A 12,966-nucleotide genomic window follows, 5' to 3' on the forward strand; every position below is an offset into this window, starting at 1 on the left:
GAGGAAAAAGCTGAAGAAAAGATAGTCGAGGCTGTTCCACTAGTTGAGGAAAAATCAAAAGAAGAAAAGAAAAAGGAAAAGAAGGAGAAAAAACATCATCACAAAGAAGACAAGGAAGAGAAAGCCGAGAAGAAAGATAAAAAAGACAAGAAGGAGAAAAAGGAGAAGAAAGAGGCTAAAGAAGAAAAACCAAAAGAAGAAAAGAAAGAAGAAGAGAAGAAACCCGAGACTAAAGAAACTAAAGAAGAGAAGAAGAAAGAGAAAAAGGACAAAAAAGAGAAGAAAGAGACTAAACCCGAGAAAAAAGAAGAAAAGAAAGAAGAACCAAAAGTAGAAGAGAAGCCAAAGGCTGAAGAAAAGTCAGAAAAGAAAGAGAAAAAGGAAAAGAAAGAGAAGAAGCATCACCACCATCATGACGAAGAAAAGAAAGAAGAAAAGGCTGACAAGAAGAAAGAAGAGAAAAAAGAAGAAAAAGCCGAGAAGAAAGACAAGAAAGAGAAAAAAGCCAAGAAAGAAGAAGTAAAAGCAGAAGAAAAACCAAAGGAAGAAAAGAAACCTGAGACCAAAGAAGCTAAAGAAGAGAAGAAGAAGGAGAAAAAGGACAAGAAAGATAAAAAGGAAACTAAGATTAACAAGAAAGAAGAAGATAAAAAGGAAGAGAAACCAAAAGCTGAAGAGAAAAAGGAAAAGAAGGAGAAGAAAGAAAAGAAACACAATAAGAAAGAAGCTAAGGAAGAGAAACCAAAAGAAGAAAAGAAAGAAACCAAAAAAGATGTGAAGAAGTCGAATGCTGTTGTGATGACTGCTGCTTCCCTTGCTGACGTTTCTGTTGACGAGGACTGATTGAGTTTTTTTTTAAATTTTTTAGTGTGGAAGTTCTGATTTTAGTTTTCGAAGATTTTCTAAAAACGACAACAAAAATTAAAAAGACCGAATTCAAACCTTTTTAAAAAATTTTTAAAAATTTTTTCAATTCCTCATTTTGAAGATCCACAGCAAGTGCACTCCAAACTTCTCTTCTTGGTCTGTGTGTTACTTCAGTTATTATGTATTTTTCATGAAATGGATGAACAAACCGTCACGATTTTGTGCATTAAAGTTAAACCATTGAACATAAACATCTTTCCTGATAATACCTCCCCTTTGTCAAGTATTATTTTAACAACTTCCATTGCTTCTATAGACCCAATAACACCACATATCGTGCCAACAACTCCAGCAGTCTTTGCAGTTGCATTTAAAGAAGCTGCTGGCATTGTTGGATATAAACACTTGTAACAAGGTCCACCCTTGTAATTCAAAACAGTGACATGACCTTCCCATCGTACGACAGAACCAGTCACGACGGGAATACCAAGTTTAACACCAACAGAAGAGATTAAATAACGAGTTTGGTGGTTATCGCAGCAGTCCACTAACACGTCACACCCCTGAAATATTTCAACACCATTGGTCTCATCAACTCTGACCGACTTTTGAAGTATTTCTATGTTCGGATTTAAGAGGTGTGCACTCTTTTGAGCAGACTCAGATTTTAACATCCCAATGCGCTCAGAGTTGTGAATCACTTGGCGATTCAAATTCACGGATTCGACAATGTCGTTGTCAACTATTAATATGTGACCAACACCAAAGGAAGTCAAATACTGTATGACTGGACTTCCTAACCCACCAGCTCCTAATATCCCTACTTTACTCTTTAATAACTTCTCTTGGCCAGCTATACCTATCTCGGGAAGGATGTTGTGACGAACATATTGGTCGGATTCACTCGAGGACATGACTACTTTCTTCAAGTTCGAGTTTATCGAACCTTTCGAATGGCGGTTACTCGGCATTTTGTATGTGTTCAATTCTATTTCTATTAATTATTAATTATCAATTATAACACTAATTACTCTTCTTTGCATAGAAAATACGAGGCTGCTTTTGCGACAAAAAAATCGGTGACTCATCACTGAATCAAATTAGTCATAGTAAATTGTTTTAATAAAATTATAATACTATTAAAATTATTATACTATTTTCTTATAGTAAATGTGTTAATTGAATATTAATTAAAAAACTATTTCTTATAGTAAGAAATTGATAATTAAAATATTATACAATATAGAATTTGTTTTTAAAGCCATAAGAACTCGAAAATTAGAGAGAAATGGCAAGTGTACAGACTGGTTCGAAGAAGATGAAAATAGTGAATGGGATGTTAGTCGAGGTCGATGCAAATTCAAGCGGACAGCCACAACAACGTTTTGGAGCGCCACCCCCAAGTCAGCCGTATAATATGTTTCCATCACAAAACACCACAACCAATCAAACAACCGCGCGAAACCCTCGCCCACAAGATGAAGAAGTACAAATGCCTATTGCACTCTTATGTGTGTTTTTGTTGTTAGCAGAAGCACTTTTTTTGAATTGGGGAGTTGTTGCTGTTACTCTTCTCGTTATGTTGCTTACTCTAGCCTTTTTTATTGCTAATTAAATTTTCTATTTCACGTGTTTCCTTCAAGACTTCATAACTTGTTAAATGACAAAACTGCAAAATTCAATTGAAGAAGTGCTATGCAATACATCGGAACTGTCCAAGGACTTTTCTTAACAAATTCTAATGTCCACTTTTGTCGTATTCAAATTGGTCAAGGCAATGTAGACGTCTTCATCCCACCACTAAGCACTTTATTCGCTTTTCCAGGAGATATTGTGACATTAGGAATCTTCCCCCCTTCCTTATGGAAATTAAGTCTGTGCGACAAAATCCAATTTCTGGACGGCCCATTCAACTCCTCCCTCTTCTTCTCAACTCAAAATTTCAATTCAATTTTCGACGTCTTTTTGGCGCTTCGCACAGTCGAGAACAAACGACTTATTCCAGTCGGGTGTGTCACCTCAATCAACCAAATGGCAAGTCTCGACGCGTGTTCGGGATATGTGGAAAACAACATCTTCTACCCCGACGACAGAAACTTCCCGGTATGGCCTGCTCCAAACACATATGTGGAATTTCGTCGAGTGCTTGGGGTGTATAACAGACAGGCAATGAGCTTTGAAGTCCAAAATGGAAGTAAAGAGAAGAACTTCAACAGAGAAAGCGATATGGAAATAATCAAAATGGAAAGTGAAAGTCTGAAGAGAATCAAATTTGACTTTCCGTGTGTCCCAATTACTAATGCAACACCGTTAATATCATTTGATACAAAAACAGAAGAAATTCGGAAGGAAGAACCGTTGAAGGAGATCTTTAACGTCGATTTGAGGAATAGAAGAGTCTTCACGATCGATCACAGAACAACACGAATAAGAGATGACGCACTGCATGTCTGCTATGTTGGACCAAATCTCATTGAATTTGGCGTACACTGCACGGACTTCACGGAAGACTTGAGCGTCGAGGAGTTCACTCATTTGTTTAATCAAAGACAGAAGGAAAGCGGTCACACATTCAATCAGAAGATCTGCGAGAAACTCTCACTCGACTGTGGAAAGACTCTACACGCTTTTAGTATACTCTTTTATGTCAACACAACAACTTGCAGAGTGGAGCAATGCTGCTTTGGAAAGAGTGTCATACGGGTTCAAGCGAATTTGACGACAGACCAATTTACTCGGTTGAGTACGGCGAACACCGTCGACGACTTAAAAGTATTTAATGGCTTGAAAACAAGTCAAATGGATCTTGAAAGGATTTGTAGTGACTCTAAATTACTCAGTGAAATTACAGAGAAAGTACTTTGTTTGTATATTGCTAAAAACACTGTTGGACAAGGAGACGTCATTGCTGACTTGGGAAAGTTTGTTTGTTAATATATATAGTATATATATAGTATATAAATATATTACTATATATATACTATATATATAGTATAGATTAAGTAATAGATTTGTGGGGAGATGTATGGGAGAACAACTCCATCAGTACTATGGCGATCTTGCATTATTAAGAGATTACCGCCCTTGGTATTACAGAACTACATTTCGGTCACCACTTCGTAAACTATTTGACATCTGTGTGTTGCGTCAAATTGAGGCAATGAATTGTAAATACGGTGTGGAACAAATGGTCATTACTGTATGTGGTACGGCAGAGCGATTACAAATGCTTATTGACGAACAGAAGATTTTGCCTTTGTAAATTGGAAACACTTTAAATGAATTGATTGGTATGTATTATTATTATAAAATAGAAATAATAAATAATATTATAAATAATTATAATAAATGGTCATAATTAAGTGTCACTTGTGTTACTTTGATGAATACAAAACTTGAACTGATTAATTCAAATGCACCGAATGAAAACAATTATACCAAAACCCATCCGTCTATTGAATGAGATATACGACCTCAAAAATAGTGAAGAATGCCACGACTGCATTGTTGATTTCACACCAGACTATTCGTCAGACAGAGAACTGAAAGACGACGAACGAACATTATCTCCTCCACGCGTGAAAAACCCAATTGTGTTTGACGCACAGCTCTTTACACAACAAGAACAACAAGACGACTTTTCGTTTTCCGATTCGTTTATGTTCACTGTTGTATAAATATCTCTCTTTATTGATTTGTTCGTATTATTCTCCGTTTGAGAGCTGACTCATTCAAAGTCAACAAATGATGATAAAGTCTTCAGAAATTGTTTCATCACTTCTCGTCGAGCAAAACTCACAGAGATGAAGTTTATCCTTTATGTACCATTCTAATAGTTTTTTTATAATTTAAGTGACATTGATGTCTTTGGTACAAAAAGTTATTCCTGTATTATAGTATTACTTTATTAATAGATATTGTCATTTGACCGTCACTTTTTAACATATTAAGGCATTGCACCTCAGCACAAGTCAAATAACATAAAAAGAACTAAATGATGTTAGAAAAGGTCTTTTCGTGAATCACTTTGTCTCTGTATTTATCTGCTATTTCCTTCAGTAGAACTTTGATCTCCCGTTTTGCCCTCGACAGGTCTTCTTCTGTTTTTCCTTCGATCAGAAGATATAACTTCTGTGTCCCCGCAGGAACAGGTTTACCCTCCGGAACGTATGTCCCCTTTGTTGTGATTTTCACGTTGCAACTCTGCATGACGGGTAACAACTTCTCTTTGTTTGTCAAGACAAAACGCGACTGGAGAGAGAAGTCGTTAATCACAACTTCGGTTTGATATCCATCGGATGTCGCTTTGGCTATTTTCTTATTCAATCGGTCGATCGCTTCAAGTGCTTTTCGAACGGCCTCCCGCTTCTCAACTGGTATTTTGTTTTCTTCCATCTCCTCTTCCATCTTCTTATTTTCAACTCGTTCCTTTAAAGTCTCTCCGCCCGCCTCTTCTTCAAGATATGCACCAACTTTGGTCTCCAAATTTTTGATCTCCTCTTTTTTATCAAATTTAAAGCCCGACCCCCCATACCCCATCTTCCTCTTCTTCGTCTCTAAAAACAATTTCTTAGTCTTCCACCCCTCATTCAGTTCACTCAACTCTTTACTTATTCGTCCTCCACTCAGGGTTAATGCTTTAACTATATCATCACTATACATGTCCTCTTCTTTCGTTATAAAGGTGATCGCCTTTCCTCTCTGTCCAGCTCTCCCAGTCCTCCCAACACGATGTACATAGTCTTCCATATGATTGGGACAGTCATAGTTGATGACTAATTCAAGTCCTTTCACATCAATACCACGCGCACACACAGAAGTCGCTACCATTACTGTCTTCCCAACTCCAGATTTGAATTCATTGATGGTGTTCTGCCGATCTACTTGGTCGATTCCTCCGTGTAGCAATAAACACCCAATATCTTCGTTCATGAGGCATTGATACAGTTCATCGCAATTTTTCTGAGTCTCCGTGAATATCAGAATTCGCCCGCCTTGCGCTTTTTGAGTCTTCACTATCGCTACAACGGTCTGCAGCTTGTCCTCTTTTGGTAACACCACAACGTCTTGGTCTATCGTATCAGATACATGACTCCTCCCCCCACATATAATTTCTATCGGCTTCTTTAAAAATTCGCGCGCACTTTGTTCGACACTTTGCGGGAACGTCGCTGAAAACATCACTATTTGTTTGTCGGGGCGAATCCCATCGATGATGTGTTTAATTTGTGGCCCAAACCCTAAATCAAACATTCGGTCCGCCTCGTCTAAAACAACAAAAGAGACGCGTCGCAAGTTTGTGATGCGCCCACTGTTGGTGACTAAGATATCTATCATCCTCCCCGGAGTGCACACGACGATTTCACTCCCACGCTTTAACGCACCTATTTGACTTGAAATACCCATCCCCCCAAACACTGCAGTCGTCCGTAGTTTCAGAAACTTCGCAAACTTGGCTATCTCTGTGTTAATTTGTTCAGCTAACTCGCGAATAGGGACAAACACAATAGCAATCGGACCATCGCCCGGCAATAGTGCTGGCTGTGACAAGACATCTACTGATAAATACTTCCTCTTTGAATCGTTCTCACACCATCAGGACATTTGCTGAAGGTCTCCTGATGGTATCAAAGACTAGAGTTCAGAGATTTTTTAATAAGACTTCATATAGAAAGAAGTAAAGTAATAATTACCATAATAATACTACTAATTGAGTATCTAAGACCAATTAAATAGTATAGTATAAAATATTAATAAGATATTATATTATAATAAATAGGAGGAATATTATATAATATAGTATATAAATAGTAAATACAAACGTTTAAGTAAAGGCAAGACATAAGCAAGAGTCTTCCCAGACCCCGTCTTGGCACATACGATTGCATCAAGACCAGACATTACAGCTGGTATTGCTTGACGTTGTACTGGTGTTGGTTTGTCATAATTTAAAATTCGGATGATCTCGAGCATCACGGGGTTTAATCCACATTGGGACCAACTTTGAATTGGTTTTGGACATCTCTTTCCTCTGACTATACACCCCTCCAATTCGACTCTTCTTATCTCTTTCACTTCATTGTCAGTCAGACGAGTGACGTCGGGGACCTCGACGTATAATCCTTTGACAAGTGGCAAGTAATTGATTGTTTTATGGTCGACTTCCAGCAACTCCAAGCGCTTCTTCTTGATCTGTGTTAGTTCATCTTTATATTGAGTCAAATCTTCTGAGTCGGAACTCTCCTCTTTTTGTGGTGGTAACTTGTCAACAAACTCCAATGGAACAGGATCAGTCTTCTCTTTCTGTTTCAGTTCTTGAAGTTTATTCGTCGCTTCCATAACTTGCTTTGCACTCTCCTCTTCCATTTTGTCGAGAAAGTCGTCATAGTCTTCTTCCTCCATTTCTAGTGTTTTGAGTTGGCTTTTTGTATTTTTTATCAATTACTTTTATCGGAGGGCACATTATGTAAATATTATCGTTATTAGTAATAATACTATAATATAATCCACTACAATGTTCCGATATATAAAAGTATATGAAACTAAACAATACTAATAAATTAATAGTTACAAATACTATACCAAGAGCGAGTCTTTTCTATATTGTCCTGAAGATACATACAAGTGGAGGAACTCTATTTTCTTTGACTGTTTGATTTTGTCGTAGTAAAATTTGTGTAGATGTGACAGAACGAGTGTTGCCTTTTGTAAATCGGCTTTAATAGTTGCTGTATCATTTCGAAGAATTACAGTGAATTTACACTCATCAAGTATCACCTCGTTCTTTCTGAGCCACTGTAAAACGAATGCTGTGATATCATCGATTTTTACTGGTATTGTAGAATACAGGGAAGGAAACAATTCTTCGATTTGTTGGTCTATTTGAGGATTATACACATCGAAAACGTCTGTTTCGACATATATCCGAGTTAACGTAGTGTATGTATAAATTGCTTGGTTTATCGCAAACACTAGGGTTTTGGAAAATTTTGGATTGATTGGAAGAGGAAGCATATCTTCGGGAGTTTTGTCTGAAGTGTTAAGTAAATACCAAGGAATAAAACTGTTCACTTTGTGTTCTAATTCGTTTTGTAGTAATTCGTCTAATTGTTGGAGCTGTGAATTGGAAAGTAGACTTTTCAATGTGTCGCAAGAAAATTTGTCATTTTGAATTTGGAAAATGAGGCGTTGTGATAAAATTTCGTCGCAGTCGTTGCATTCATTCGTTTTGGGAAGAGGGTTTGTCCCCGTTTGTAAAAGTTGAGAAAAGTCATGTGCGCTTCTTTCTTCAACTTTTTGAGACATCACTTTTTCTATTTGGCGCTTAGCAAATTCGTTAAAACATTTTCCATTGTTATGGTTTTGGAAGGTGTCCACATCATCATAATGATTTCCACAATATTTACATGTATATTTCATTGACATTGTCGTTTTGGAATTGTTTTTTTTATTAGTTTTCATTTGTAATAAATGAAGTATAAAATCATTTTTATAATCTAAATTGTATTAATTAAATCAATGGCATTTTGAACTATTTATTACCAGAAACTATGATACTATACAAACTCAATTACTGTATTATTTTTATAAATTATGAATTATAATAAAAATATTAATTAATTATAGTATAACAATTTCTATTTTATAATGAAATCCAAATCAACAGTTCATAAATTTAAACCTCATAAAATATGAGGTTTGAGAACTTATAAACGAAATTTTTTTATTGGTTTTGAATAAATGAGTTTTTATAGCCGCTACCTCAAAGACGAAGTCTGTGTTGGTACAATTGATGGCGTAGAAGAAGCAAAAACACCAAACACTTACAATAGAAAGCCTCATTGGCGTCGTGAAGACATTCTTAAGTTTTATGAAGGTCTTACATTGTATGGTGCTAACTTTGCTTTATTGGAACTATTTTTCAATGGAACAAGAACGCACAAACAACTTCTTGCTCGTTTCAAACTTGAACAAAAAATGCGACCAGAGTTAGTTTCCAAGGCTATGCTTCCCCAAGTCGTTCATTTAGATAAAGTTGTAGATAAAAATTAACATCATTCTGTGGTATTTTCCATAGTTTATTTTCTACTAAAATTTATTATATTTAAAACTAAACAAACTTTATAAAAACAGAATCATTGAATATAGTAAACAATTTCTTTACTATAATTATAGTTTTAATATAGTAAAAAATACTAATAATAATATAGTAAAAGTGTAATATTCAAATTATACAAATAACCCAACGAGACGCAATTAAAACCATTCAAGTAATGTGAGTTCTTTCATATTAAAAGTGACTTGGTGAGCGGTCGAGTAATCTTTTCCAGTACAAAACAAGTCGAAACCGATATTTGTATTATCCTCATAAACCACATTAAAATTAGTTGAGATGTAAGAGTCTTGATTTGAATATATAATAAAGAAACTTGGGACTGCAATGACCTCACCGACTTTGGTGTTATACAAACGTAAAGCGACGACATATTCTTTCCTTTTATAGAACACCAATGGTTTTGTATTGTAAGGATTTTTCAAAGTGAATGCGAAGTGTGCGTTTTGCTTTTTAAAGTCGACATCGGTTCGGAAGACCTCTTCCTTCTTTTTGATTTGGTTTCCGACATAAGCGCCAAACACATGTCCTTCTAACGTCGTCACAACAACCATCACATTACTTTGTTCATATATTTTGTTACTCACTACATTACCACATAACTCGTCTGTATTTGATGAATAGATAACTCGATACTTCTCAAGTCCCACCCATTTCCCTAATACTTCCTTATAATTGTCAACAAGAGATAACGTGTCTTCGATCTCTTCACTCTCAATTGTACACACTCCTTCCCCTATATAAGTTTTCCCTGCACTTAAAAGAACTATTTCTTCTTCTACTTCTTTCGGTGTCGGCCGGAGTGTCGCTTTGTATTGGCAACACTTCTTAATTAACTCCCAAACTCCATCAGTCAACGGGTATTTCCGCTTCGCGCAAAAGGAAAATGTGCTTGAGAAAAAGTCGAAGAAGAGGATTTTGCCGTCGTCGGAAGTGTACGGCACACTCAGTGTAAACACTTCATACAGCAAAATCCCAAACGAGAAAATGTCCGACTCGGGGTTCTGAAGAAATTTGGAGAAGACCTCCGGCGCACGATAGACTAATCGCTTAAAGAACTGCTTTGTTGGCATTCGGTGGACGTCGAGCTTTTTGATACGTCCCGAGACAGCGAGTTTCGCGATGGAGTCGAGTGTGATATCGAGAGATGTCACGAAGATCGACGACGGTAATATATTGCCGACTATGAGTCCGAAGGAGTGGACATATCCAATAGCGCGAGAAACGTCGAGTAATACTCTGTATTTGAATGCTTCACATGAGCTCTTTAAAAACGTTTCAAAAGTTCCCATTTCGCAGAATTCAGTGACTACCGTGAATGTATTCTCATCGCGAAAAAAGTCGAAGGTTTGAATCAAACAATTTTTGTTGTTTGCTTTCAGGGTTGTGTGAATCGCATGCAAATCGCTGAATGTATAACTTTTCGAAGAAGAGTAAACTTTTAAAAAACAAAGACCGTGTGACGTGTAACAACGATAGTGAGAAGAATCTTGTCCTTGTGGGAGAGGAATTTCTGTGTCTATGTCGACATTAGGGAGTGAAGGTATCATCTACTCTCTATGAAAATATGATTATTATTTATTGTTATATTATTAGTTAATATTATATTATATTATTCCTAGAAAATACTAGTTACTCTTTTGTATTAATAAATAATTTACTTTTTACTACTATTTAATTAAAACTATTGTATTGGAATTATATAGTTTTTATACTAATAAAATACCGTTGAATAGTTTGAAAAAGATAGTGACATAATCCCACAATAATAAACAATATAAGACCGATAATTGATAATGAATAATCGAAATAAAAATAAGGGTTATTTAAAACCCTAATTTACCCGAATTCATGCGATAAAAAGACTCGATGTTGAATGAGAAAAAAGAAACAGAGAAACTGTAAATAAGAGTCAATGCCTCGAAGTATGAAAAGAGGACGTTTTCAGCGCAGGTCTAGCATTCATAAAAGTGCCAGCAAACCGGTGACAGAGGAGGAAGTTCATGACGAGAGTGAAGAAGAAAAAGTAGAACATTTAAATGAAGAAGAAGTTGAAGAACAAGACGCCTCAGAAGACAACAAAATGAGTGAGGATGAGAAGAGTGTTTCTGAAGAGTCCAACCCTTCAGAAGACAAAGAAAAGATGTCAGAAGAGGAGAATGCCGAAGTATCTGCAGAAGACGGCGAAACCGATGTGATGAATTTTGAAGACGTTAGTTCCGATGATGAGGCTGAAAGTGGTTCAACAATGATGGACAAAACCAAATTAGAAGAACTGAAAGAGAAAGACCCTGATTTCTATCAATTTATGCTGAAGAACGACCCCAAACTCTTTTCCATAGAAAAGGAAACCGACGCCGAAATGGGGTGGGCGATCGATAATGAAGCCCAAATCGAACAAGAAGCCAAAGAAAAGATTCAAGAGGTGTTGGATGAAGCCGAGAAAGGTGACCCAAATGCACTTCATCAAGCGACTTTATTGTTCTATGATGCAGTTCAAGAGCGAAGAATCGACAACCCAGCTGACTACGAGTTGGTGATGACTTTTGCGATAGAAAAGCTCCCCGAGTTGGTGATCAATAAAGTAAATTTGTTCAAGATGTATATGCGTGGGGTCACCGACGCCTTGCTGAACATCTCGGATCAATCGATTGTGACAATCTTCATTCAGATCATCGAGCAATACAAAGACAAATTTGCCGCGTGCGACTTCTTTGCGAAAGTCATCAAATCGCTTTCGTTGTACGGGTTCGACTATTTTGCAGACGTGCGGTCACAAGCTTTAATTACTCTTTTGAACTTAATGGAAATTAATAAGAAGAAGGACGAGGCGTTTGCAAAAGGTCTTCGTGTGATCATTGGGTCGTTCATGGAGAATGCCAAACGGTATTCCGAGTTGACCAAAGATGGGTTTGAAGAGTCCAATTCAGTAGTTCAGAAAGTCGTCAAGATGAATGAAAAAGCGGCTTACAACAGTTTCTTTGAAGTGATCCGCCAACTAGGGTTATCCACAAATTCCGTCATAGAGTCTGCAAAGTCAAAAATGGATCTTTTGGTCTCATTCTCTTTTATTAAAACAATCGAGTTGATCGCGTCATGTTTGAATAACGGGAAAGAAGTGAAATTTGTGCAACTGAAGTATCCCGTTTGTGAGATCATCAACGCCGTTTTGTCGTATTTGAATGGGACGAATTATACCCCAGCTATATTACACATCTCGAAAGTACTTCTGATGTTGGCAACACCACAAAATTACACTAGCCCAGTCCCTTACTTGCTGAAGGCTTTGAATTTCCTTTCAATGATTTACATTCGTGGCGGCGATATCAAAACAGTCAACTCGACAAAATTGAAAGCAAAGGATATTAAGAACAAAATCGGAGGAACGTTCGGAAAGGCAGAATTGTCACGGAATAAGACAAAAGCCTTCTCCGAGTTCGAATTTGAATATTCACTGATGTCCACAAACGACGACGAGAGAAACCCAAGTTACGTGAAAAATGCGACGGATATCATCTTCAAACAGTTCGATGAATTCTACGCTATTTATAAGCATTCCATCGCATTCCCTGAACTCGTGTGTAACACAGTAAAGTCATTAAAGAAGATCATAAGATCGTCGAAAATAGTCTTCTTAGTGGAGCAGTGCAAAGTGTATGTCGCCAAGTTGATGAAAATGTCCGACGCAGTGAAAGCTAAAAGAAAAAATGTTTCATTCGGGCCGTTCGACTTAAATAAAGTCGATGAGTTCGAAAAGGAATTCTAAGCTCTGATTGATTTATTCGTTTGACTTTCTGCTGTCTTGTTTCTTTTATAGCATGTAATGACAAATTCTATATATAATACTAAATTAACTAGATGTTTAGAATTTGTTATTTTAGTTTTTTTGTTCAAAGTTTGATTCTATTTTTATTAACAAGTATCAATAACACAGTAAGTATGGTACTTTTATAATTTCTTTTACTATTATTAATGGAATAAAAACG

The 12,966-nt window shown here is 36.6% G+C and overlaps 8 protein-coding genes across 8 annotated transcripts; 4 read left to right on the forward strand and 4 right to left on the reverse strand.

Annotated features, from left to right (window-relative positions):
• Nucleotides 1-977: 977 nt before the first annotated feature.
• EIN_096080 (molybdopterin biosynthesis moeb protein, putative) lies at nt 978-1,838 on the reverse strand (the record flags this gene model as incomplete). The annotated part of the gene is made up of 2 exons (XM_004254074.1): nt 978-1,025; nt 1,077-1,838. 2 exons carry the CDS (start codon nt 1,836-1,838, stop codon nt 978-980), a joined length of 810 nt encoding a protein of 269 aa, XP_004254122.1.
• A 317-nt stretch (nt 1,839-2,155) lies between these two features.
• EIN_096090 (hypothetical protein) lies at nt 2,156-2,482 on the forward strand (the record flags this gene model as incomplete). The annotated part of the gene is made up of 1 exon (XM_004254075.1): nt 2,156-2,482. The coding sequence occupies one exon, from the start codon at nt 2,156-2,158 to the stop codon at nt 2,480-2,482; it is 327 nt and encodes a 108-aa protein (XP_004254123.1).
• An 80-nt stretch (nt 2,483-2,562) lies between these two features.
• EIN_096100 (hypothetical protein) lies at nt 2,563-4,129 on the forward strand (the record flags this gene model as incomplete). Its single annotated transcript, XM_004254076.1, has 2 exons — nt 2,563-3,788; nt 3,877-4,129. The coding sequence occupies 2 exons, from the start codon at nt 2,563-2,565 to the stop codon at nt 4,127-4,129; spliced, it is 1,479 nt and encodes a 492-aa protein (XP_004254124.1).
• Nucleotides 4,130-4,857: 728 nt separating this feature from the next.
• On the reverse strand, nt 4,858-7,269 carry EIN_096110 (DEAD box ATP-dependent RNA helicase, putative; the record flags this gene model as incomplete). Its single annotated transcript, XM_004254077.1, has 2 exons — nt 4,858-6,422; nt 6,690-7,269. The coding sequence occupies 2 exons, from the start codon at nt 7,267-7,269 to the stop codon at nt 4,858-4,860; spliced, it is 2,145 nt and encodes a 714-aa protein (XP_004254125.1).
• Nucleotides 7,270-7,443: 174 nt separating this feature from the next.
• On the reverse strand, nt 7,444-8,328 carry EIN_096120 (hypothetical protein; the record flags this gene model as incomplete). The annotated part of the gene is made up of 1 exon (XM_004254078.1): nt 7,444-8,328. The coding sequence occupies one exon, from the start codon at nt 8,326-8,328 to the stop codon at nt 7,444-7,446; it is 885 nt and encodes a 294-aa protein (XP_004254126.1).
• Nucleotides 8,329-8,607: 279 nt separating this feature from the next.
• Nucleotides 8,608-8,919, forward strand: EIN_096130 (hypothetical protein; the record flags this gene model as incomplete). Its single annotated transcript, XM_004254079.1, has 1 exon — nt 8,608-8,919. The coding sequence occupies one exon, from the start codon at nt 8,608-8,610 to the stop codon at nt 8,917-8,919; it is 312 nt and encodes a 103-aa protein (XP_004254127.1).
• Nucleotides 8,920-9,123: 204 nt separating this feature from the next.
• On the reverse strand, nt 9,124-10,530 carry EIN_096140 (serine-threonine protein kinase, putative; the record flags this gene model as incomplete). Its single annotated transcript, XM_004254080.1, has 1 exon — nt 9,124-10,530. The coding sequence occupies one exon, from the start codon at nt 10,528-10,530 to the stop codon at nt 9,124-9,126; it is 1,407 nt and encodes a 468-aa protein (XP_004254128.1).
• Nucleotides 10,531-10,895: 365 nt separating this feature from the next.
• On the forward strand, nt 10,896-12,746 carry EIN_096150 (nucleolar complex protein, putative; the record flags this gene model as incomplete). Its single annotated transcript, XM_004254081.1, has 1 exon — nt 10,896-12,746. One exon carries the CDS (start codon nt 10,896-10,898, stop codon nt 12,744-12,746), a length of 1,851 nt encoding a protein of 616 aa, XP_004254129.1.
• Between the last annotated feature and the right edge of the window lie 220 nt (nt 12,747-12,966).

This window comes from Entamoeba invadens (assembly GCF_000330505.1).
Source record: "Entamoeba invadens IP1 unplaced genomic scaffold scaff_1105074725199, whole genome shotgun sequence".
Taxonomy (NCBI): domain Eukaryota; phylum Evosea; order Mastigamoebida; family Endamoebidae; genus Entamoeba; species Entamoeba invadens.